Consider the following 24,268-nt stretch of genomic DNA (forward strand, 5'->3'; position numbering starts at 1 on the left):
TATTTTCTGCAGAATAAACTCTTTTCTTACCAATCCAATTTTGTTAGTGTTTTCAATGCGTTTAATTTGATAGTAATACAGAACTTTAAAAATAAAATAATTCTTTAAACCCGTTTCTATCCTGTGTTTCCTGGAGGAGAAGGGGGGGGGAATCTATTGCTTCCTACATTTACTATTTGTTTATTGCTCTTGATCTGTATAATTTTTTATTACCATTGTATCTGCTGAGAGACACAGACTAATGTTATTTCCTAGGATCAAAAGGGGGTGGTGGTGAGGTATTCTAATTAGGCGCCTCGGACTAGAATGTAACCTTTGAGGCCCTTGCAAATGGGCTGAAAGGGAGGGGGGCCTTGCGATAGGAATGCATATAATGCTATGGATGTGAACACTTGGCGGTGGTCTCTGTTTTTAGATATTTCTTGCTGAAGTATGTCTTAGAGATCCACCGCATTTTGCAAACTCCTTTTTCTATATTCTGCAGAATAAACTCTTCTTACCAATCAAATTTTGTTAGTGTTTTAAATGCGTTTCTAACAAATGTTCCTTGTGTGTGTTGTTTTCTTGCCATGGCGATGGTTTTTACAACCCGAAATAAAACCTCAACGGCCCTTTTTAATGTTAGCTGTGGTTAGGGTTTTCCAGCTTTGCAGACTGAGCAGAGGAAGAATTGCACACCAGCTGCCAAAAGTTCCTCGAAAGAGACAAGACTTGCTGGGCACAACGGAGGAAGAAACAAAAGCAGAGGAAGAAAGAAGAGAACGTGAAAATGTCTCCAGCTGACGCCCTGTTAGCCTGTGGCTGTAATGTTGCCGCCTCCACTGTGAGGTAAGTTTAGCCGAGTCTCGTATTCTTCAAAGTTTTAGGATATGGAGGGAGGTGGATGGTCTTCCACTACTTGATGGTCCTTCCTAGGTAAGCAACACCTGCAATTGCGGTAATAGTAAGCAGTGTGTACTGTGCATTCTTAGGAGCAAAATTCCAATGGCATCTGAAGTAATGTTAGGGGTTTATTTTATCTCAAAGGCATGTACTCTACACCACCTTAGAAGACAGAAGACTCAGTCGTCAGCCTGCAGCGTTGATGGAAGAGGAAGGAATGGAACGCAAGAATGAATATGATCTCCATCGAGAATGCTACTTCACCAAGTCAATCACAACTGACCTTTAGATAATAGATCTTAGAGCATTCTAGCCTGCTGTAAATTTAGCCATGCCGATGGTTATTAGAACCAAAAAACCCACCTCAATGGCCCTTTTTAATCCTAGGCGTGGCTGTTGATGGATTATAAATTTTATAGTTTTCTGCCTGGCATAAATTTAGCCCTGGCGATGGTTCATAGAACCAAAAATAAAGCCTCATTGGCCCTTTTAAATGACCAGTGTGTGGCCAGTGCTTGGTAATGAATATTATAGTTTTCTGCCTGGTGTAAATTTAGCTATGGCGATGGTTCTTAGAACCAGAAAGAAAACCTCAACGGCCCTTTTTAATGCTAGGTGTGTCCGTTGATCTATAGAATATTTTATAGTTTTTGAGTTTGAGATTGAGGGGAGGAACAATGGCACACCTGCTGCCAAATGTTCCTCGAAAGAGACAAGACTTGCTGGGCACAACGGAGGAAGAAACAAAAGGAGAGGAAGAAAGAAGAGAACATGAAAATGTCTCCAGCTGACGCCCTGTTAGCCTGTGGCTGTGATGTTGCCTCCTACACTGTGAGGTAAGTTTAGCCGAGTCTCGTATTCTTCAAAGTTTTAGGATATGGAGGGAGGTGGATAGTCTTCCACTACTTGATGGTCCTTCCTAGGTAAGCAACACCTGCAATAGCGGTAATAGTAAGCAGTGTGTACTGTGCATTCTTAGGAGCAAAATTCCAATGGCATCTGAAGTAATGTTAGGGGTTTATTTTATCTCAAAGGCATGTACTCTACACCACCTTAGAAGACAGAAGACTCAGTCGTCAGCCTGCAGCGTTGATGGAAGAGGAAGGAATGGAACGCAAGAATGAATATGATCTCCATCGAGAATGCTACTTCACCAAGTCAATCACAACTGACCTTTAGATAATAGATCTTAGAGCATTCTAGCCTGCTGTAAATTTAGCCATGCCGATGGTTATTAGAACCAAAAAACCCACCTCAATGGCCCTTTTTAATCCTAGGCGTGGCTGTTGATGGATTATAGATTTCACAGTTTTCTGCCTGGCATTTCTTTAGCTGTGGTGATGGTTCTTAGAACCAGAAAGAAAACCTCAACGGCCCCTTTTTAATGCTAGGTGTGTCCGTTGATCTATCGAATATTTTATAGTTTTTGAGTTTGAGATTGAGGGGAGGAACAACGGCACAACTGCTGCCAAATGTTCCTCGAAGGAGAGAAGACCTGCTGGGCACGACTGAGGAAGAAACAAACAAAAGAAAGACGAGAACATGAAAATGTCTCCAGCTGACGCCCTGTTAGCCTGTGGCTGTGATGTTGCCTCCTACACTGTGAGGTAAGTTTAGCCGAGTCTCGTATTCTTCAAAGTTTTAGGATATGGAGGGAGGTGGATGGTCTTCCACTACTTGATGGTCCTTCCTAGGTAAGCAACACCTGCAATTGAGGTAATAGTAAGCACTGCATCTTGTGCATTCTTAAAAGTAAAACCCCAATGGCATCTAACGTTAGGTTTCTTTTTAATCTTTACTCTACACCACCTTAGAAGACAGAAGACTCAGTCGTCAGCCTGCAGCGTTGATGGAAGAGGAAGGAATGGAACGCAAGAATGAATATGATCTCCATCGAGAATGCTACTTCACCAAGTCAATCACAACTGACCTTTAGATAATAGATCTTAGAGCATTCTAGCCTGCTGTAAATTTAGCCATGCCGATGGTTATTAGAACCAAAAAACCCACCTCAATGGCCCTTTTTAATCCTAGACGTGGCTGTTGATGGATTATAGATTTCACAGTTTTCAGCCTGGCATTTCTTTAGCTGTGGCGATGGTTCTTAGAACCAAAAATAAAACCTCATTGGCCCTTTTAAATGACTAGTGTGGCCAGTGCTTGATAATGGATTTTATAGTTCTCAGCCTGGTGTAAATTTAGCCCTGGAGATGGTTCTTAGAACCAAAAAACCCACCTCAATGGCCATTTTTAATCCTAGGCATGGCTGTTGATGGATTATAGATTTTATAGTTTTTTGCCTGGCATTTCTTTAGCCCTGGCGAAGGTTCTTAGAACCAAAAAACCACCTTTCGATAATAGATCTTAGAGCATTGTTGCCTGCTGTAAATTTAGCCATGCCGATGGTTATTAGAACCAAAAAATCCACCTCAATGGCCCTTTTTAATCCTAGACGTGGCTGTTGATGGATTATAGGTTTCACAGTTTTCAGCCTGGCATTTCTTTAGCTGTGGCGATGGTTCTTAGAACCAAAAATAAAGCCTCATTGGCCCTTTTAAATGACCAGTATGGCCAGTGCTTGGTAATGGATTTTATAGTTTTCTGGCTGGTGTAAATTTAGCCATCGTGATGGTTCTTAGAACCAAAAATAAAGCCTCATTGGCCCTTTTAAATGACCAGTGTGTGGCCAGTGCTTGGTAATGGATTTTATAGTTTTCTGCCTGGTGTAAGTTAAGCCGTGGCGATGGTTCTTAGAACCAGAAAGAAAACCTCAACGGCCCTTTTTAATGCTAGGTGTGTCCGTTGATCTATAGAATATTTTATAGTTTTTGAGTTTGAGATTGAGGGGAGGAACAACAGCACAACTGCTGCCAAATGTTCCTCGAAGGAGAGAAGACCTGCTGGACACAACGGAGGAAGAAACAAAAGCAGAGGAAGAAAGAAGAGAACATGAAAATGTCTCCAGCTGACGCCCTGTTAGCCTGTGGCTGTGATGTTGCCGCCTCCGCTGTGAGGTAAGTTTAGCCGAGTCTCGTATTCTTCAAAGTTTTAGGATATGGAGGGAGGTGGATGGTCTTCTACTACTTGATGGTCCTTCCTAGGTAAGCAACACCTGCATCTGAGGTAATAGTAAGCACTGCATCCTGTGCATTCTTTAAAGTAAAACCCCAATGGCATCTAACGTTAGGTTTCTTTTTAATCTTTACTCTACACCACCTTAGAAGACAGAAGACTCAGTCGTCAGCCTTCAGCGTTGATGGAAGAGGAAGGAATGGAACGCAAGAATGAATATGATCTCCATCGAGAATGCTACTTCACCAAGTCAATCACAACTGACCTTTAGATAATAGATCTTAGAGCATTCTAGCCTGCTGTAAATTTAGCCATGCCGATGGTTATTAGAACCAAAAAACCCACCTCAATGGCCCTTTTTAATCCTAGACGTGGCTGTTGATGGATTATAGATTTCACAGTTTTCAGCCTGGCATTTCTTTAGCTGTGGCGATGGTTCTTAGAACCAATAATAAAGCCTCATTGGCCCTTTTAAATGACCAGTATGGCCAGTGCTTGGTAATGGATTTTATAGTTTTCTGCCTGGCATAAATTAAGCCGTGGCAATTGTTCTTAGAACCGAAAATAAAACCTCATTGGCCCTTTTAAATGACCAGTGTGGCCAGTGCTTGATAATGGATATTATAGTTCTCAGCCTGGTGTAAATTTAGCCCTGGAGATGGTTCTTAGAACCAAAAATCCCACCTCAATGGCCATTTTTAATCCTAGGCATGGGTGTTGATGGATTATAGATTTTATAGTTTTTTGCCTGGCATTTCTTTAGCCCTGGCGAAGGTTCTTAGAACCAAAAAACCACCTTTAGATAATAGATCTTAGAGCATTGTTGCCTGCTGTAAATTTAGCCATGCCGATGGTTATTAGAACCAAAAAATCCACCTCAATGGCCCTTTTTAATCCTAGACGTGGCTGTTGATGGATTATAGGTTTCACAGTTTTCAGCCTGGCATTTCTTTAGCTGTGGCGATGGTTCTTAGAAGCAAAAATAAAGCCTCATTGGCCCTTTTAAATGACCAGTATGGCCAGTGCTTGGTAATGGATTTTATAGTTTTCTGCCTGGTGTAAATTTAGCCATCGTGATGGTTCTTAGAACCAAAAATAAAGCCTCATTGGCCCTTTTAAATGACCAGTGTGTGGCCAGTGCTTGGTAATGGATTTCATAGTTTTCTGCCTGGTGTAAGTTAAGCCGTGGCGATGGTTCTTAGAACCAGAAAGAAAACCTCAACGGCCCTTTTTAATGCTAGGTGTGTCCGTTGATCTATAGAATATTTTATAGTTTTTGAGTTTGAGATTGAGGGGAGGAACAACAGCACAACTGCTGCCAAATGTTCCTCGAAGGAGAGAAGACCTGCTGGACACAACGGAGGAAGAAACAAAAGCAGAGGAAGAAAGAAGAGAACATGAAAATGTCTCCAGCTGACGCCCTGTTAGCCTGTGGCTGTGATGTTGCCGCCTCTGCTGTGAGGTAAGTTTAGCCGAGTCTCGTATTCTTCAAAGTTTTAGGATATGGAGGGAGGTGGATGGTCTTCCACTACTTGATGGTCCTTCCTAGGTAAGCAACACCTGCAACTGATGTAATAGTAAGCACTGCATCCTGTGCATTCTTAAAAGTAAAACCCCAATGGCATCTAACGTTAGGTTTCTTTTTAATATTTACTCTACACCACCTTAGAAGACAGAAGACTCAGTCATCAGCCTGCAGCGTTGATGGAAGAGGAAGGAATGGAACGCAAGAATGAATATGATCTCTATCGAGAATGCTACTTCACCAAGTCAATCACAACTGACCTTTAGATAATAGATCTTAGAGCATTGTTGCCTGCTGTAAATTTAGCCATGCCGATGGTTATTAGAACCAAAAAATCCACCTCAATGGCCCTTTTTAATCCTAGACGTGGCTGTTGATGGATTATAGATTTCACAGTTTTCAGCCTGGCATTTCTTTAGCTGTGGAGATGGTTCTTAGAACCAAAAATAAAGCCTCATTGGCCCTTTTAAATGACCAGTATGGCCAGTGCTTGGTAATGGATTTTATAGTTTTCTGCCTGGCATAAATTAAGCTGTGGCAATGGTTCTTAGAACCGAAAATAAAACCTCATTGGCCCTTTTAAATGACCAGTGTGGCCAGTGCTTGATAATGGATTTTATAGTTCTCAGCCTGGTGTAAATTTAGCCCTGGAGATGGTTCTTAGAACAAAAAAACCCACCTCAATGGCCATTTTTAATCCTAGGCATGGCTGTTGATGGATTATAGATTTTATAGTTTTTTGCCTGGCATTTCTTTAGCCCTGGCGAAGGTTCTTAGAACCAAAAAACCACCTTTAGATAATAGATCTTAGAGCATTGTTGCCTGCTGTAAATTTAGCCATGCCGATGGTTATTAGAACCAAAAAATCCACCTCAATGGCCCTTTTTAATCCTAGACGTGGCTGTTGATGGATTATAGATTTCACAGTTTTCAGCCTGGCATTTCTTTAGCTGTGGCGATGGTTCTTAGAACCAAAAATAAAGCCTCATTGGCCCTTTTAAATGACCAGTATGGCCAGTGCTTGGTAATGGATTTTATAGTTTTCTGGCTGGTGTAAATTTAGCCATCGTGATGGTTCTTAGAACCAAAAATAAAGCCTCATTGGCCCTTTTAAATGACCAGTGTGTGGCCAGTGCTTGGTAATGGATTTTATAGTTTTCTGCCTGGTGTAAGTAAAGCCGTGGCGATAGTTCTTAGAACCAGAAAGAAAACCTCAACGGCCCTTTTTAATGCTAGGTGTGTCCGTTGATCTATAGAATATTTTATAGTTTTTGAGTTTGAGATTGAGGGGAGGAACAACAGCACAACTGCTGCCAAATGTTCCTCGAAGGAGAGAAGACCTGCTGGACACAACGGAGGAAGAAACAAAAGCAGAGGAAGAAAGAAGAGAACATGAAAATGTCTCCAGCTGACGCCCTGTTAGCCTGTGGCTGTGATGTTGCCGCCTCCGCTGTGAGGTAAGTTTAGCCGAGTCTCGTATTCTTCAAAGTTTTAGGATATGGAGGGAGGTGGTCCTTTATGTCTAGATAAGTAAGTATAACACCTGTGTCTGAGGTAATAGTAACCACTGTGTACTGTGCACTCTTAAGAGTAAAACCCCAATGGCATCTGACCTAATGTTAGGGTTTTTTTATCTCAAAGGCGTGTATTCTACACCACCTTAGAAGAGAGAAGACTCGGTCGTCAGCCTGCAGCGTTCTTGGAAGAGAAAGGAATGGATCACAGGAATGAATATGATCTCCATCAAGAATGCTCCTTCACCAGGTCAATCACAACTGACTTTTAGAAGAATCTGTGAAACTCTAGTAGACTTTCATTAACAGATCACACTACACATTTTACTGCTATCTGTTGCCATTGGTAGATAATATGAAATTTCACACATGGCCAGTGATGATCGTTCTCAGTGCAGTCTGTGAAACAAGTGAGTCAAAAGAGATGCACTATTCCCGATTCCACCAGCACATGCAGGCGACACCCCCCCCCCCGTTTAGGCATGGACCCTTGGCACTCCATCAACTCACCTGTGCTCATGCAACACAAATTCTCCTCCAGTTTAAGGCTCAGCTGGGCATCCTCAGGGAATGGGAGAGGCTTCCAGCCGTTGGCTTTTGTCTCCTCCCGTGTGATTCGCCCTGGCTGCTCACTCAGGGACCGAAAGGTCTCCCAGGGCGGCCCCAGAGAGTCTTCCAGTGTGAGTCTCACAGACTATCTGCTCAGGGACCGAATGAGCCTGGGAGCTGACTGGCTGCCTTCTCATTCAGGGTGAGTGTCCCAGAGCGGTAACACAGAGACTGAAAGACCCTCCCCTCAGGAGCGGAATGGGATGCTTAGGCAGGGACCCTTGGCCACGCCTCCTTCACCCCCTGCCCCTCGCCTCAGCCCCTCTACAGGCAGCTTTCCTCCTCCGCTGCCCTCCCCCAGCCAGTCACCACGACCAACGGGCCCTTAGCCCTCTGCCCTTCAGCCTGCCAAGTCACCAGACATCTTTGTCCCAGGCCTTTGGCTACACGGGATAAGTAGCCCCCAGCCAATCGGGTGGCCAGCAGGAGCCGTGCATGCGATGGGTGATCTCAGGGCAACGGCTGCTCTGCAACCTTTGGGCCCTTGCAGCTCTGTCACCAGGACTGGAGGGAAGGGCAGTGGTGGCAGGAGTCACAATTGCTGCGGCCACTGGGTGGGGGCGGTCAGGCAAGTGAGTGTTGGCGGAAAGCAGGGAGCTAGGGGCCTCAAGGGGGCTTCACAGAGACTGCTTGGCTTGCATCTCAAACGACAGAGGGGAGGAGGACCAAGGCCAAATGCAAGGGCTGGGGGGGGGGTGTCTGCACTTGCGAACATTGTGGGAGGGAAGTGCGGGCAAGTGGCAAGGGTTGGGGGGCTGATGGTACTGCGAGCGTCTTGCGAGGGAAGCGCGGGCTAATGGCAAGGGCTGGGGGGCTGATGGTACTGCGAACGTCTTGGGAGGGAAGCGCGGGCTAATGGCAAGGGTTGGGGGGCTGATGGTACTGCGAGTGTCTTGGGAGGGAAGCGCGGGCTAATGGCAAGGGTTGGGGGGCTGATGGTACTGCGACTGTCTTGGGAGGGAAGCACGGGCTAATGGCAAGGGTTGGGGGGCTGATGGTACTGCGACCGTCTTGGGAGGGAAGCGCGGGCTAATGGCAAGAGTTGGGGGGCTGATGGTACTGCGAGCGTCTTGGGAGGGAAGCGCGGGCTAATGGCAAGGGTTGGGGGGCTGATGGTACTGCGAGCGTCTTGGGAGGGAAGCGTGGGCTAATGGCAAGGGTTGGGGGTGCTGATGGTACTGCGGGCTAATGGCAAGGGCTGGGGGGCTGATGGTACTGCGACCGTCTTGGGAGGGAAGCGCGGGCTAATGGCAAGGGTTGGGGGGCTGATGGTACTGCGAGCGTCTTGGGAGGGAAGCGCGGGCTAATGGCAAGGGTTGGGGGGCTGATGGTACTGCGACCGTCTTGGGAGGGAAGCGCGGGCTAATGGCAAGGGTTGGGGGGCTGATGGTACTGCGAGCGTCTTGGGAGGGAAGCGCGGGCTAATGGCAAGGGTTGGGGGTGCTGATGGTACTGCGGGCTAATGGCAAGGGCTGGGGGGCTGATGGTACTGCGACCGTCTTGGGAGGGAAGCGCGGGCTAATGGCAAGGGTTGGGGGGCTGATGGTACTGCGAGCGTCTTGGGAGGGAAGCGCGGGCTAATGGCAAGGGTTGGGGGGCTGATGGTACTGCGAGCGTCTTGGGAGGGAAGCGCGGGCTAATGGCAAGGGTTGGGGGGCTGATGGTACTGCGAGCGTCTTGGGAGGGAAGCGCGGGCTAATGGCAAGGGTTGGGGGGCTGATGGTACTGCGACTGTCTTGGGAGGGAAGCGCGGGCTAATGGCAAGGGTTGGGGGGCTGATGGTACTGCGAGCGTCTTGGGAGGGAAGCGCGGGCTAATGGCAAGGGTTGGGGGGCTGATGGTACTGCGAGCGTCTTGGGAGGGAAGCGTGGGCTAATGGCAAGGGTTGGGGGGCTGATGGTACTGCGAGCGTCTTGGGAGGGAAGTGTGGGCAAAAGGTACATTGGCCTTGCTCTTTGCCTGTGCTACCCTCCCACGCTAAACGCAATTGCAGAAGCCCCCCAGCCCACCGTTCCCTGCACTGGCCTTGGTCCTCCTCCCCTCTGTCGTTTGAGATGCAAGCCAAGCAGTCTCTGTGAAGCCCCCTTGAGGCCCCTAGCTCCCTGCTTTCCGCCAACACTCACTTGCCTGACCGCCCCCACCCAGTGGCCCCAGCAACTGTGACTCCTGCCACCACTGCCCTTCCCTCCGGTCCTGGTGACAGAGCTGCAAGGGCCCAAAGGTTGCAGAGCAGCCATTGCCCTGAGATCACCCATCGCACGCACGGCTCCTGCTGGCCACCCGATTGGCTGGGGGCTACTTATCCCATGTAGCCAAAGGCCTGGGACAAAGACGTCCGGTGAGTTGGCAGGCTGAAGGGCAGAGGGCCAAGGGCCTGTTGGTCGTGGTGACTGGCTGGGGGAGGGCAGCAGGAGGAAAGCTGCCTGTAGAGGGGCTGAGGCGAGGGGCAGGGGGTGAAGGAGGCGCTTCCCCTGCTTTCCCCCAACCAGAAAACATCTCAATGGCCCTTTTTAATGCTAGGTGTGGCCAGTGATTGATAAAAGATTTCTATTTTTCTGCCTGTAAATAATTTTATCCCTGGCTGTTTTTTAAAATATGTAAGTTATGTTTTGACTGGCAAATAATCATGACACACTGTATGTGGCCATCACCCCAATAATTTTGATTTCTTCTGTCACACACATTTATCTTTTTGTATCTGAAATATCTCTGAATGGGATTCAGACTTGGTAACATTCTGTTTGACGTGTATTTTTTGTAATAAAGCTGATTTTTACTCCTGATTTACTGTTGTTAAATAGTTGTGATGCTTATGCTTGTTTTTATGTATCCTTTATGTATCTGTTCTTATCACCATCTCTTCACCAAGAGATATCTGTTGTGATATTCATGTATCTGAACCCTGAAGTTGCGTTTTCTTTCTTCTGGGAGCAACTGACAACTGTTGTTTTTTTTACCCCTCACCTTTTTATCAAAAATGTCATTTTAAGTTAATGGACTATTTAACCCATCATGGTATTGTATCATTACTTTTGTAACTTTTACAATGATTAAAATGTGACTTTTTAACCTTAAAATATTGGATGATGTTTTTATGTATTTTATTTTTAGGACTGTATTATGTTTTGAATTGTACAAACTGTTGCAGCTGGGTTATGCTTGGAAGATGTGATGCTTGTGCTAAACAATAAAGTATTCAAGTCTTCCTTGACTATATTTGAGATCCTGCAGTGAGGAGCTTGGACCTGTTGGGCAACTTGTGCTTCTGCTCTTCGCTGAAGTCACCGGCGATCATCTTTTGTAAGGATTTGGGGTTTTGGTGTACTCAGAAATGTCCTGTTCTACCAAAATAAACTTCCCATGAAATTAGTTTTGCACTTTTCATAAAATTATTTTTGGTTTCTCTCTCTGGCCACAGGAGGGCAGCATTCCCTGTTTTGCCATCCTCGGTGTCCTAATAGAAATGGAATTTTAGCTCCTGGAATTATCTTTTATATTCCTGACAGCCTCTCCTGCCGCTGCTTTGAGCTTTCATCAAAGGAAGGAAATGAAGAAATAAAAATAAGCCACTCCAGGGCTGCTTTGCCAAATGTTACAGCACACGCTGGCCCCAGGAGGGCAGACTGCTGCTTTGACTCAGTTTTATGGGTGTTTCCTTATTATGTATATTCCTTAATTAAAGGTGTATTCTCAGTGTCCCTAGGGAAAAAGCCCTGAGTTGTAGGAATCCTAGTAAGTCCCTAGAACTCTTGATCGGGGGTTGAGGAAAGGTCTCCATAAGAGGGGAGACTTTCCTGCTTTTACCAGCTCCAAGTCCTGCCCCGAGACCTCCCACTTGCTATCAGTACAGCCTCCACAAAACAACACAACTCCATATTTTGAGCTGGAGCACAGGCTTGAACCAGAGGAGCCGGTCAAAGGGACATTTCCCCCGAATCCCGAATTAGCCACAAAACAATAGCTAAAAGGAGAATAGTTTCTCCTTTCTGTATGTTTTCCCTTCTTAACAGTGGGAGAAAATACAGTGAACAACTGCTTTGGGATAATAATAATAATAATATAGAGCTGGAAGGGACCTTGGAGGTCTTCTAGTCCAGCCCCCTGCTCAGGCAGGAAACCCTACACCATTTCAGAAAAATGGCTGTCCAGTCTCTTCATAAAAACTTCCAGTGTTGGAGCACCCACAACTTCTGGAGGCAGGTTGTTAATAATAATAATAATAATAAAGTCAGAGGGGACCTTGGAGGTCATCTAGTCCAACCCCCTGCTCAGGAAGGAAACCCTATCCCATTTCAGACAAATGGCTGTCCAGTCTCTTCGTAAAACCTTCCAGTGTTGGAGCATTCCCAGCTTCTGGAGGCATCAACCTTTTTAGGCTGTTTTCATTCTTATTTGTGTTCAACAGGAAGAGATAAAACATTAAAGTACTGAATAAGATAAACCTGTAGAGGTAAATAAAAATTCACTAAAAAGAATGGATAATGAACACTTATGGGCATTCCAATAACGCGACAGGTTTGAGTTACCAAAATGGATGACGTTTATTTTAACAAAACAGTGCACATTTATTCCCAAGAAATGGGAATATTACAACAATGCTACGTGCGAGAAGCACCCCCACCCCCTCCAAACATATAACCAAAAAAAAAAATAAAGTTCTGAGAGGGTGCAGAAAGGAAACTCCCAAGTGTTTACAAAAACATTGAACCCCATTCACAAGAGAGCGACGGGACGGGCCCAGCATAACCTGTTGCCAAACTGAAGTCATTTAACGGGAGCCAAATCTGAGTTTGAAGCAGAAAAATCAGAGAAAAAAGCATTTTTAACCACCATTTTTCTAGAGAAGAGATGAAGCTTAATCGAGACTAATTGCTAATGCTTTGGCTCGGCTGTTCTCTGCTTGGCAACGGTCCACCTTGCTACATTTGATATCCACAGCTGGATTACTATCCAGATATACTTTTGACAGCTGCCTGCCAGTAAGTATCCTGAAGCAGCACACTAAACACTGCACTCAAAACTCAGGGGGAAAAAACCCCAACCCCCTGCCAGTTCCTGGAGGCGTCTAGGCCTCTTAAAGGCTCAGAATAAAGGCCTCTTCCACAAAAGGAAAGGAAAGCAGCCCACCTCACACGCCGCTGGGGAAAAAGCGTAATTACTTTAGCGACGATTTGCAAGGCATGTTCGGGGGGAAAAGGCTGAGGGTTTCTTTGAAAGGTCTAATTTTACAGAGGATTCAAAATTACAACAGGAGCCCCAAAACACAAGTGTCGCTCGGCCTTTGCAGTCAATAAATAGCCTTGACAAGCAGGATGTAGAAACAGAACGTCCTTCTCTTTAAATGCTTCTGGTCCTCAATCCTGTCCGTGCCAAGGAAGGAGGAGGGCACCAACCTCACCCCTGTACGTTAAGCGCCGCCTCGTGCGCCCACGGTGGCCTCACTGCCCACGGAACCACTGTTCCTGATCGACCCAGAGGGCCGCCTCGCTGTCACTGCCTTCGAGGTCGCCTTCCTCTCCGCTGCCCTCCATGTCATCCACATCCTCCTCCTGGGTGGCGTCGGTGGGGCTTTCTTCTTTCTCCATCTTCTGCATGCCTTCCAGCGACTTCTGATCGTTGGGATCCAGACTGGGGTGGGGGGTGTGGGAGGGGAGACAGAAAGATCACGGCCTTGAGAACCACTCGACTGGCCTGCCCTCTTCTCAAGGCATCCTTGACGGGGGTTTTTTGGGTGGGGAAAGGAAATGTGCCGGGAGGCTCAAACGCAGAAACCGTTGAGGGTTTCAATTTTCTACCCTATTAAAAATGGAAGCTTTTTAAGTTCAAGTTGGGGGAAAAAAAACCCCCAGCTGCGATTATTATTATTAATCCAAGTGAAACAGTCTATCTGAAAAGAGAACCTGGGCTTTTAAAAGGTGGGGAAAAAAGGGGGCCAAACTGAACCCCCAAAGGAATTTATGACAAGCAGGCTTCCAAGCGTGAGCTTTTTCAAACGGTGACCGTAAGTCAAAGAGTGCTGTACTTTAACTGGGAATACGGGAGGCACCAGAAACCGTCTTTAAGAGGCTGAGGCCTTTCTGCAGGGCTGGCCGTGAGAAAGAGACACACCGAACAGCCTAAGGGAGAGCAGAGGAGGGGGAGAACGAGGCAGGAACCGCCAGGGTTTGGAAAGGTTACCTTAAGGCGATGCTGTACTGGTCCATGGCTTCCTGATATTCATTGACTGCCACCAGGAAATCCCCCAACATCCGATGCAGGATGCAGTCGCTCTGGTTGGCCAAGGCGTTGCGGAGCAGAGCGATCCCGTCATCGTACTTCTGTTCTCGGCCTGTTGGGAACGGAACGGGAAAGTGGTCATTTGTAAGCGCCAATTTGGTCTGGGGGTTAAAGCACCAGACTGGAAAGCAAAGAAGACGGCGAGTTCAAGTCCTGATTGTGCCATGAAAGCCAGTTGGGTGACTTTGGGCCAATCACCAGGAGACAGTGAGTTCTAGTTCTGACTTAGCCACGAAAGCTGGCTAGGTGACTTTGGGCCAGTCGCTCTTTCCCAGACCAACCTACCTCACAGGATTATTGTTGTGGGGAAAACGGGAGGAGGGAAGAGTTATTTTGTATGTGCTTGCTGCCTTGAATTATTTATAAATATAATAAAGGCATGATATAAGTATGTAAATTAACCAACCAACCAACCAAGAAAACCTCAATGCAAATTCCTGCTTCTGCAAATCTGCTCCCTTCCAGAGACCTCTAAAGGGGCTGGATTTCACCCGTCCCGCGTCCGAGAGGGGGAAGCCCACTCACTGAGCAGCTCGGCCTTTTTGACCACGGCTTTGATGTAATCCGGGCGTTGCATCAGGGCCTTGTCCAGCAAGGTCTTGGCCTTCTCTTGGGCCACGGGGTCCTCCAGACAAACGGTGGCCAGCAGCGTCAGCGTCTGAGCGTTGGCTCCCAGGGTCTTGTAGACGTTGTTGGCCATCACGGTGGCCTCGCGGAGGCCGTTGGAGGCCAGATAGCATTCGATGAGGCCTGAAGGGCAAAAAGAGGCCGAGGGGAGAACCAGCAGAGAGAGGAGGCGGCTTCTTCAGCTCAGAAACAAAGCTAAGGCCAAGTGCAGCACGAGGAGCAGAAAGCTCAACGCTCCAGAGGGGGTCTCAAAGGTGTTTCCAAAAGGCAACTGGACTTCCTTGGTTTCTTTCCTTGAAAATGTTTTGCTCCTCATCCGAGAAGCTTCTCCAGTTCTTGAAGAAGTTCCTTGGATGAGAAGCGAAACGTTTCCAAGGGGAAAAATAACCCAAACCCAAGAAAGTCCTGTTGCCTTTGGGACAACCGTGACCTGGATGATTTGAGAATCTCCAGAAACCTTCAGAAGTGCCCCCCCAATCTCTGCCCAGAAGATCAGAGGTGCCCCCAAAGGAAACCTCAGTTCCCAGCCGCTGGGGATGTTCAGGCCCTCGAAATATTCATCCCGCGCTATCACTCACCTTCGTAGCAGTCCAGCCGGCACGGGGCGAGCCGGATTGCTTCGCGGAAGTGGATGATGGCCTCTTGCACTCTGCCCATGTTCCGTAGGGCGGCCCCTTTCAACAGCAGGGCCTGGACGCTGTTGCTGTTCAGCTGGATGGCTTTGGCCCCCAGGTACAAAGCTCGAGAGTAGCGCTTGCTGTAGAAGCTGTGGCAGCTGCGGGAAGGAGAAGGAAGAGGAAGGCCCTCAAACGGCGCTCGGATGGATTCCGAACACTTTGAGGGAAGGAGGGGGACGGCGGCTGTTACCCTGAGACTACCCAGGGCTCTGCATGCTGGTCAGAGATGTTGAAGAGGCGGCATCCGAGGTTTTCCACATCCTCCAGGCGACCCTCCCGGGCCAGTAAGTAACCATAGACGTCCATTCCTAAGAAACACAAATGAAAGAAAAATAAACTTCAGAAGAACAAGAAAACTACTAAAAAAAACCCTATTTAATCTGGAGATCCCAGGATCCAAATCCATCCTAACCCTAACCCTCACAACGAACATGGCTTAAGATTATCTCTCTCTCTTTTTTCCAATCATATATCTGGCAAAGGGTTTGGAGAGCCCCTTCACTGGTACGCAAATTTTGCAAAACCATAAAACTGGAATTCTCTGTGATTGTTAAATTAGTTTTTTAAATGGAAAACGTCAACAATTCGTATTTTAATCCTATTATCCCTGAATATTCCTGCCCAACACAAAATGTAAAAAGCCTTTGATGTTTTGTGCAGTAGCAGCGCAAAGAATTCCCCTTGCTAATGTTATCGATGTTCCAACCGCACATTTTTTTTGACCAATTAACAACTGAGACTTAACCATTTGCCTAATTTTAGTGAACTCGCGAGCAGTATGAAATTGCTCTAATTCTTCTTCCATCTTCGCTGTCACTATAAATCTAGTGTTTTTCTTTCATTATAGCAGCAATGTTTCCTGGGAAGCAAGACTCAGCGGTTCAAGGGTGGCTGATTTCTAATGCCTGAAATTGCAAATTGAATGAAGGATTCAAATAGTTGTCCCTATTTTCTGGACACTAACCTTTTATTAAATAGGGATCCAACATTTGGGCCTGTTCAAATTTTAGTATGGCGTTCTTGTTGTCCCCGGCTCTGAAGTAGAGGTCTGCTAAACTGCCCAATATATCCACATTGTCTCTCAGAAGTGACTTTTTCTCCAGTGAGCTTTCAGGGAAAAACAAAAAAGGAAAAATCGGAATTTGTTGTAAAACACTACTCTGGAGTACGCGTCTATAACGAACGCAGGGAAATTCTGTAATCCGGAAAAGGGTAAAATGCATTCTAGATTTTACAGTTGGCATTTGGCATTTGGGCTCCCAGAACTTCTCCGAGCCAATCAGATTAAACCACCGGCAACGGCGCCTCTCCGTGGGAATGCTCACCAGATTGTGTTGATTGCTCTGGTGTTGTCGCCCGTGTGCACAAATGCGTACGCTTTGATCCACACCGAAAGCCAATCCAGATTCGGGATGCTCTGAATCACGTTCATGGTCAAGGAAGCCACTTCTGCGCCCTTCACCGAGAGCGACAACAAGCCTAGATGAGGACAGTCTTATTATAATTTCCAGGCTGACAAAAGCAGGCTGAGCGCAACCAGACCAGGTTTGGGAGTTTAACGGGAGCTGAAGCCCAGCATGGCAGGAACAGACCATGGACTTTCCAACCAAAATAATTCAGTTTTGGTAAAACTGAACTTTGGTAAAACTACCAAAGTAGTTTCTACCATTCCTGCACTTTATTTCCTTGTCTCCAAAGAGATAAGGTGCAAGTACATCATGCTCACTCAGAAGCCTTCCAGCATCCTTCCCCTGAACATTTTGACACTCAGCCAGACCTTGATGTCAAACTAGCCAACTTTACTCCTTGCCAACAGCGACAAGCAACGGGGGGAGCTACCTAGAATGGCATCGAGAGCCAGCGGGCACTGCCTCATGACCTCCTTGTAACTGGTCACCGAGGAACGTTCTTGGCCCGTCTTCTTGTACAGGCTGGCCAGCATCATGTTGATCTGCAACAGACAGGTGAGAGCAACTGCAGCAGTCAACCAACAGGCCTTCAACCACCGCCACACAAGGCCCAGCCCTTGCGACGGCGCCTTAGGCTCGGCAGCAAAGCGAAGCCCATGGAGAGGAACTTACCTTGGGCGTCCTCTGCCTGGAAGGGATGCCATCCAGGACGGCAATGGCGTCTTTGTCTTGCTTTAACATGGTGTAGCATTCGGCCATTTTGTATTTCACTTCGATTTCAGAAGGCAGACACTAGAAAATAAAGCAGGGGGGGGGCGTTTACTGTTTAATGGTTTTGTGGCTCCTGCGGCATCAAGATTTGCCCTCTGTTTAAAGGCAGCGCCTCCCGAGAAGCTGACATTATGCAAGAGGAATGATGTCCAGAATTGGGGAACGTCCCTTTTCTGGACTGGGGTATCTGCTCTTGGTTGGTTAGATACCACCTCTCGATTCTTAGGGACCACATTCCTGCTCCAGCCCTCAGCCCCGTTATGAGCAATTCCTGTCAGGTTTAATGATACTTTATTTTCACTATTTTCAAGCTGCCATGTTGACTGTCCGAAGTGCCATCATTAAGAGGAGAAAGACAACATTCCGCCAGGGAACTCAGGGGTAGCGGAGTAATGGATGGAAACTAATCAAGCAAAGATCCAACCTCGAACTAAGAAGAAACTTCTCGACAGTGAGAAGAATTAACCAGTGGAATCTCCAGAGGTTGTGAGTTCATCACTGGAGGTCTTCAAGAAGAGACTGGACAGCCGTTTGTCCAGAATGCTTTAGGGCAGGGGCAGGCAACCTTGGCTCTTTTATGCCTCGTGGACTTCAACTCCCAGAATTCCTGAGCCAGCTATCTGGGAGTTGAAGTCCACGAGTCATAAAAGAGCCACGGTTGCCTACCCCTGGTATAGGGTCTCTTGCTTGAGTAGGGGGTTGAATTAGAAGACCTCCAAGGTGCCTTCCAGCTCTTATTGTAAGTGCAGGAAGGGGGGGTCAACCTCCTAAATAATCATGGTTAGAACCAGGCCATGTACCCACCTGGCTCTGGGGAGTGGAGGCTGCGCTGCCAGGGGAGGGCCGGACTTTGGAGGTCTTGCTCAAGGCCTTCTTCTGCTGCAGAGCCATGGTGTACTTGCTGACGGCGTTGCGGTACTCCTTATCGTGGAAGAGGGAGTCGGCGTGGTGAACCAGCAGCTGGTACTTCTGCGAGGGGGAGAACAGCTCCCTGATGAGATAAGATAAGCTTTATTGTCATTTTTTTTACTGTTGCCGCTCTCAAAGTGGAATATATACATGACACACACCTAAACCATGCTATATACACATGTGTATAGATCCACACCCCTACCTATACATAACAAATAAATATTAAATACTGCAAGAGAGACCAGTGGGACCTGGAGTCAGAGTCAGCCTTCCCCTGCACATCCACCCTGCAAGGTAGGCCAAACTCAGAGAGAAAATGCAGCAGGACCAGCCTCTGGGAGGCAAACCCTACCGCAAATATTGGCATGGTTAGGTTTCCCCCACCCCACTTCCATCAGCTGGGATCCCACGCTACAACTCCCATCATCCCCAGCCCCAACACCCGCCTTCTGGCCAGATTTGGTACCCTCCATGTCTAGATTCCCTATCCCATCCTTCTGAGCCAGCCTCCCATTGAGTCTAGAGCAGTGCTTTTCAACCTTGGCCGTTTGCAGATGGGGGAACTACAACTCTCAGAATCCCCAGCCAGGAATTCTGGGAGTTGTAGTTCTTCCCCATCTTCAAGCTGCCAAGGCTGAGGAGCACTGCTATGGAACCTCCACGCCCATCATCCGCAGCCCTAGCGAAGAGGAGGTTGTGGGCGGCAGGGCTGCTTTCTCCTGCCGATCGCTGCATGGCCTCCTTTCCCCGCTTGCCCTCCTTCGTTGCCGGGGCCCCGCCTCACTCACGGGTTATTGCCGCTCATGGTGAGTAAGAGGCCGCTGAGCAGCCGCACATTGGAGTGGAGCCCGGCGGCCGCCATCTCCCGCACATGGTCCACAACGCTCATGGCGACGGAGAAGCGAAGCAGCGGCGGCGGCGGCGGCGAAAAGACTCTAAAATGGCGCCTCTTCGCGGGGTCCTCGCGCCGAAAGCGGCCATGACGCCGGCCGCCGCGCCCCCCTCGCTGGGGCTGTCTAACTCACGCCTGTCAGAAAAATAAAATAAAAGAACAGCCGCTTTTTTCACAGAGAGAAAGGCGCCACCGCTCCGCGGATTTTCTCTCCTCTTCTAGAACGTATATATATATATATATATATATATATATATATATATATATATATATATATATATATATATATATATATATCCGTGTACAGTCTTTATCGTTTCTATAATTTGGGAAGGGTTTACAACAGGCACTGAGCTAGACAGCTTGCTCTAAACCAGCCTAGAAAATAGGAAACGGGAGAACGGTATCTTCTGAGCATGCGCGGAAGAGAACCCACTTCCTTCGCCAACCGGGCGCCCCCAGCACTATAGTGCAAAGCCCTTCCCCATCTATACTTATAGCTAGGCAGCGCTGGGTCGTACCAGATCCTTGGCAAGATGTTTTTATTTGAAAATAAATAAGGATGAGAGAGAGCTAGAACATTTTGCTCCTTATAGCAACGTTAATAGATTTATATATATATGGACCCCAACTCACACAGGGTGAATCTGTGCTCTCTTTTGTGCATGTTTTCTTGCAAAGAATGGCTTTGTGCTATGCAATTGTGGGCCTGCTTCTTTCTTGCCCTACACTGCTTGCACAGGACTTGAACTTCGGAGCAGATGTACCCTGCAAATCCATTAAAAGTTCCTAACAGTCTTCCCTAGCCAATGCCCTCTGGACGTCTCCTTCCCTACTGTAATTCTCAGCCACTGCGAATAATAGCTAAGCTCTTCTGAATTCAAGCTGGACAGAGGAAATATAGACAGAACTTTTGTTTTTTATTATTATTATCAAGCTTGACAAAAATTGCACATGATTTTTTCTTAGCTCCATCCTTCCTCCCATCAGCGGCCTTGCATCCAGAAACGCCTTTTCTCTTTCAGTAGAAAACAGCAATATTATCGGACTGTCCCTGGGAACAGAGTGCTTATAAGCAAAGATCTAGCCACTCTCCTCACTGTCCTGGTCCTGATAAGCTTTTGTTCATGAATTGCCTTTTCACAAAACAGGTCCACCACTAGGAGAGAGAGAGAAACAATAGTAACAGAAAGGCAGTTGTCACCAGAAACCACAACAGTCACTTAAACCCATTTTCAAGACCCGAGACTCACTTTAAGTGGCTAAACTCCAAATGAGCAATCTTAGATTGACACAGTCTTAAAATATACCCAATATTTCAACTGTTTTTCTGTTCTTTTCTTTCAGCATAAACGGGAAGAGCCTCTCACCTTGCTGGGTTTGTCACTCTGGGGATCAAAGACCTTTTCGCAAAGCCTCAAGCCGGTTTCTTGCCTCAGTTGCTGCAAATACCCTCGCATAACCTCTGAAAGGGGAAAAGAACACGCTCAGCTGGAAACGGATCCGGTTACAGCATTCGCAAGTTAAAGAATCAAAGCTTAAGATTCTCCCCTTTCTCCCGAAACACCAGCTTTTCTAGAAACTTTTTTTTTTGCAAAAGATCTGCATTTTTCTCTTATGTGAGCCCATTTTAAAGCAAGATAAGACCCTTCCTAATGAACGGACTTAAACCAACCAGCCATCATCATCATCATCATCATCATAAGTTGGAAGGGACCTTGGAGGTCATCTAGTCCAACCCCCTGCTCAGGCAGGAAACCTTATACCATTTCAGACAAATGAGTGTCCCTACTTTTGATAGACTTTTGAATGGATGTTTAAATTGTGGCTCAAATGCAGGAAACTGAGCCCTGACATAGGTACTTGGTAAATTATTATTATTATTATTTTATTATTTTGACTTATATACCGCTCTATTCCCGTAGGACTCAGGGCGGTTTACAGGGCAATTAAAATCATACCATACAAAAGTTAAAAAAATTTAAAACAATTAATTAAATTTAAAGCCCAAAGTTTAAAAAGTTAAAACATTAAGACCCAATTAAAACCCCTCAGTCTAGGCCCGACAGCTCAAAGAGCCAAGTTTTCAGGTCCCGGCAGAATGAGCGGAGGTCGGAGGCAGTCCTAATTTCCATTTATTGATGAATAAATGGTAAATAAATGGTAAATTTATTCCAATTGAATAAAATAAACCCAGCATTCCTTTGCCAGTAGGAATGGAAAAATGTCCAACAAAACCTTAATTTTCAGTGGCATGGAGAAAGCAGTTCCAGGAATCCCTGGCTGAGTTGCATATTATTCCGACGCTACACATAGAGGTGAGCTGCACAAAACTCAGGTGTTCTTATATCTAGCTAGCCATGTTTACGAATGAGATTGGGTACAATAGCTTGCAATTTTCCCTTTTTTCCCCCCAGCCTGCTTACCTTCTTCCTGCTTGTTGCTGGGTCTGGCGTAAAGAGCGTTCAGTGGGAATCCCGGTTCTCCAGGCATTGGGAAATTGGTGATCCCCAAAGTATACATTTCTTTTTCCCCCTGGCCTTTGGAATTGCACTGAAAATTTAAAAAAAAAATAAAAATAAAAATAAAAACCAATTTCAGTCAGTTTCTCTCTGAAATACGCTTTTATTTTTATTTTACCGGCAGGGTCTGTTTTAGAAAAGAAGAATGTCACAGTCATCTTACAGTTTGTATTACATTTTATTTATTTGGATTTCTGAGGGGTTTTTTTTTGTTTACTTAAAAAAAGGCACTCCTTTTTATTTTAAAGGACCACAGAAAACCCAGCCCCCCCCTTACCTTCTGTAACTTTTTCAAGCACTCCGAAATATAGAGAGTTATGTAGATCAAGGTTCTGTCAGCCTCATTCTGCAAGAAAGAAAGAATTGAAGATGGAGTATCAAACCGGCTTTTTTCCCTCTCAAAAATCGATTTTCTTTTTCTCTTTAATCTGTCACTGAGAGACCTGAGGGATCATTTCTAAGCCCACTTCCCCTTACCTTGATTTCATAATTTTTAAAGAACACATTGGCTTTGAAGTAGTATATGGCTTCATCAATTACGTCCATATCTTTCGCTGGTTAAAAAACAAAGGGAAACACAATGTCTTTTGAGTCATCATGAAAAAAAAGGAAATTTCCTAAAAAAACACCCAAAACCGCCTCCTTACAAGGAAGCTGTTGCAGCGTAATACGTTCATTTAATTGATTACTAACACTTCTGTGCTGCACAAAACCCCCAGAGGATTAACAACAGCACAATGACAATATCTAGTGTTATAATAACGGCACTAACCAACAGCAGTGGGTTCTAAAATTCCAAAGTATCTCCAAATATTCTCTCAAGGGTTTTTCAATCAATAGGATAGTTGGCTGGGGTATCCTGGGAGTTGAAGTCCACCCATATTAAAAGTTACTCAACTGAGTAATCCAAACGTGGGGAGGCAAGGATAACGCAGAGCAGATCCGCCGGAAGTGGACTTACTTTCACGAGGAGCAGGTCCTTTGAACTGACTCCTGATCGGCAACAGAGCCATGTTCCCCACGAGTTTGATGTCGGGGTCCATCAAAGTGGAGTGATAGGCCTGTGAGGGAAAAGAGGGGTGGGGGTTGATCGACAGCGAAGGAGGACCACGCCTGGGCAAAACCGTGGGTGGCTTTCTCCTTCAGAAGGTGCCACCACCAGATCCGCTTTGAAGGCATGAAAGCAACTAGAAACATCATGGAGGGTCTGCAACCTACGGCCCACCAGTTCCAGCCTGGCCGGAGGGAGTAACCACCAGGATTTTAACCAGTCCAGCATTTTGCTCCTGGGGGGGGGGAGAAACAGGGAACCCTTCATTCCATCACACCCCACAGCCAGACTGGCTGTTCTAACCTTGGAAGATGGACTTTTCCTGGCAGGAACCCCAACCCGGCGCCCCCAATATCATGCCCCACATTCCCCCTTCTACAACTGGGAGTTATGGGGTGGCCCCTCTGCCCTGGCAGCCCCCGGGCCCACCCCCACCCGTTTCTTGAGAATGAGATGGAGGAAGGGGGGGGCAACCCACCCACCCCCAACGCCCAGGGCGGGCAGCGAAAGAGGATGGGGTTCTTTTCCCGCAGGGCTGAAAGGGGTAGTGGGGTGGTGGGTGGGAGAGCAGGCAAGACCCATCCCCACGTGCACAATCCCAATGACACCCGTGTTCAGCAATGCACTTCCTGCTTCCCCACCTCAGGCCCGCTGAGCAGGCAAGCACCACCCATGCACAACCACACACCAAAAGACACACTGCAGCTTTGTGTTAACTTTTGTGCTCATCACCCTTCCGGCTTCCTTCACTGCCCCCAACCCCAGCCAGCCAGCCCGCAACGCCTCCGCCTTGGCTGCCCGCTCGCCCGGCTCGCCTTGCAGGCAGCAGCCCCTTCTGGCGGCTCTCGGGCCGGCTGCCCCTTCCCCTCACCGGCATCTCGGCGGCGACGGCTCCTCCGGGCGCGGTTTCGGGCGAGGCGAAGTCCGGGCAGCGGCCGCTGTGTGAAGGCGGCTTCGCTTCCTTCCTCTTCCAGCTGCGCGCCGCCGGCAGGGGGCGCCGGAGGACACAGCGCAGCTGGCCCGGGCTCGGCGGACTTCAACTCCCAGCATGCCTTGCCGGGCGCAGGCGCATTGTAGGAAGCCCAAGCACATCTGGCTCTGCTAAAGCGCTGGAGAGCAGACTTGAGCGTAGAAACCTTTGTAAAAATTTAACCAGGCAGATTTTTTTTTTTGGACTTTGGGAGATTCCCCATGGAAACACATCCTCCCTGCCTTAGATAGATGGCCATATTAATTATTATTATTATTTATGAAACTTGTAGGTCACCAATTTTCAATGACCGGTCTGCACAGTCACCCAGATGTTCAGGCTGGATTTGGCATTTTTGTTCACTTATCGAGTGAACAAAAGGACTACGGGGAGGCAGATGTTATTGTTTAACAATATTAAAGGTATCAGCACGGGATTATTTTAATTTATTAAAATTATATGCCACCTGAATTCTCAACAAGTTTGGGTAGCTCACACACAACCGAAGAAATGACAATAAAAACAATTTTTAAAAAAGCAGCAAGTGCCAGGAACCGAG

The 24,268-nt window shown here is 47.0% G+C and overlaps 2 protein-coding genes across 2 annotated transcripts; both read right to left on the reverse strand.

The window, feature by feature from the left end:
• Window positions 1-12,124: 12,124 nt before the first annotated feature.
• ANAPC7 (anaphase promoting complex subunit 7) lies at window positions 12,125-19,224 on the reverse strand. Its single transcript, XM_083373834.1, has 11 exons — window positions 19,063-19,224; window positions 18,167-18,353; window positions 17,264-17,383; window positions 17,022-17,133; window positions 16,508-16,661; window positions 16,147-16,289; window positions 15,373-15,490; window positions 15,084-15,280; window positions 14,404-14,628; window positions 13,780-13,930; window positions 12,125-13,230 (listed from the first exon to the last, which is right to left on the reverse strand). Exons 1-11 carry the CDS (start codon window positions 19,161-19,163, stop codon window positions 13,041-13,043), a joined length of 1,698 nt encoding a protein of 565 aa, XP_083229960.1. The 5' UTR covers window positions 19,164-19,224; the 3' UTR covers window positions 12,125-13,040.
• Window positions 19,225-20,047: 823 nt separating this feature from the next.
• Window positions 20,048-23,734, reverse strand: ARPC3 (actin related protein 2/3 complex subunit 3). The gene is made up of 7 exons (XM_083373934.1): window positions 23,611-23,734; window positions 22,650-22,749; window positions 22,166-22,242; window positions 21,966-22,034; window positions 21,593-21,719; window positions 20,537-20,631; window positions 20,048-20,325 (listed from the first exon to the last, which is right to left on the reverse strand). Exons 1-7 carry the CDS (start codon window positions 23,614-23,616, stop codon window positions 20,263-20,265), a joined length of 537 nt encoding a protein of 178 aa, XP_083230060.1. The 5' UTR covers window positions 23,617-23,734; the 3' UTR covers window positions 20,048-20,262.
• Window positions 23,735-24,268: the final 534 nt, after the last annotated feature.

The sequence above is a fragment of the Vipera ursinii genome, assembly GCF_947247035.1.
Source record: "Vipera ursinii genome assembly, chromosome: 14".
NCBI classification, from domain to species: Eukaryota; Metazoa; Chordata; class Lepidosauria; order Squamata; family Viperidae; genus Vipera; species Vipera ursinii.

Excerpts from the sequence above, each read along its gene's own strand:
- ANAPC7 (XM_083373834.1), bottom strand. The coding sequence starts at position 19,163 with ATGAGCGTTGTGGACCATGTGCGGGAGATGGCGGCCGCCGGGCTCCAC. Across the intron at positions 17,384-18,166 it reads CCTCCACTCCCCAGAGCCAG|TGTCTGCCTTCTGAAATCGA; the intron begins GTGGGTACATGG and ends TTTATTTTCTAG. Across the intron at positions 15,281-15,372 it reads GAGCCCTGGGTAGTCTCAGG|CTGCCACAGCTTCTACAGCA; the intron begins GTAACAGCCGCC and ends TCCTTCCCGCAG.
- ARPC3 (XM_083373934.1), bottom strand. Across the intron at positions 22,243-22,649 it reads AGGACCTGCTCCTCGTGAAA|CGAAAGATATGGACGTAATT; the intron begins GTAAGTCCACTT and ends TTTTTTAACCAG. Across the intron at positions 20,632-21,592 it reads CAGCAACAAGCAGGAAGAAG|AGGTTATGCGAGGGTATTTG; the intron begins GTAAGCAGGCTG and ends TTCCCCTTTCAG.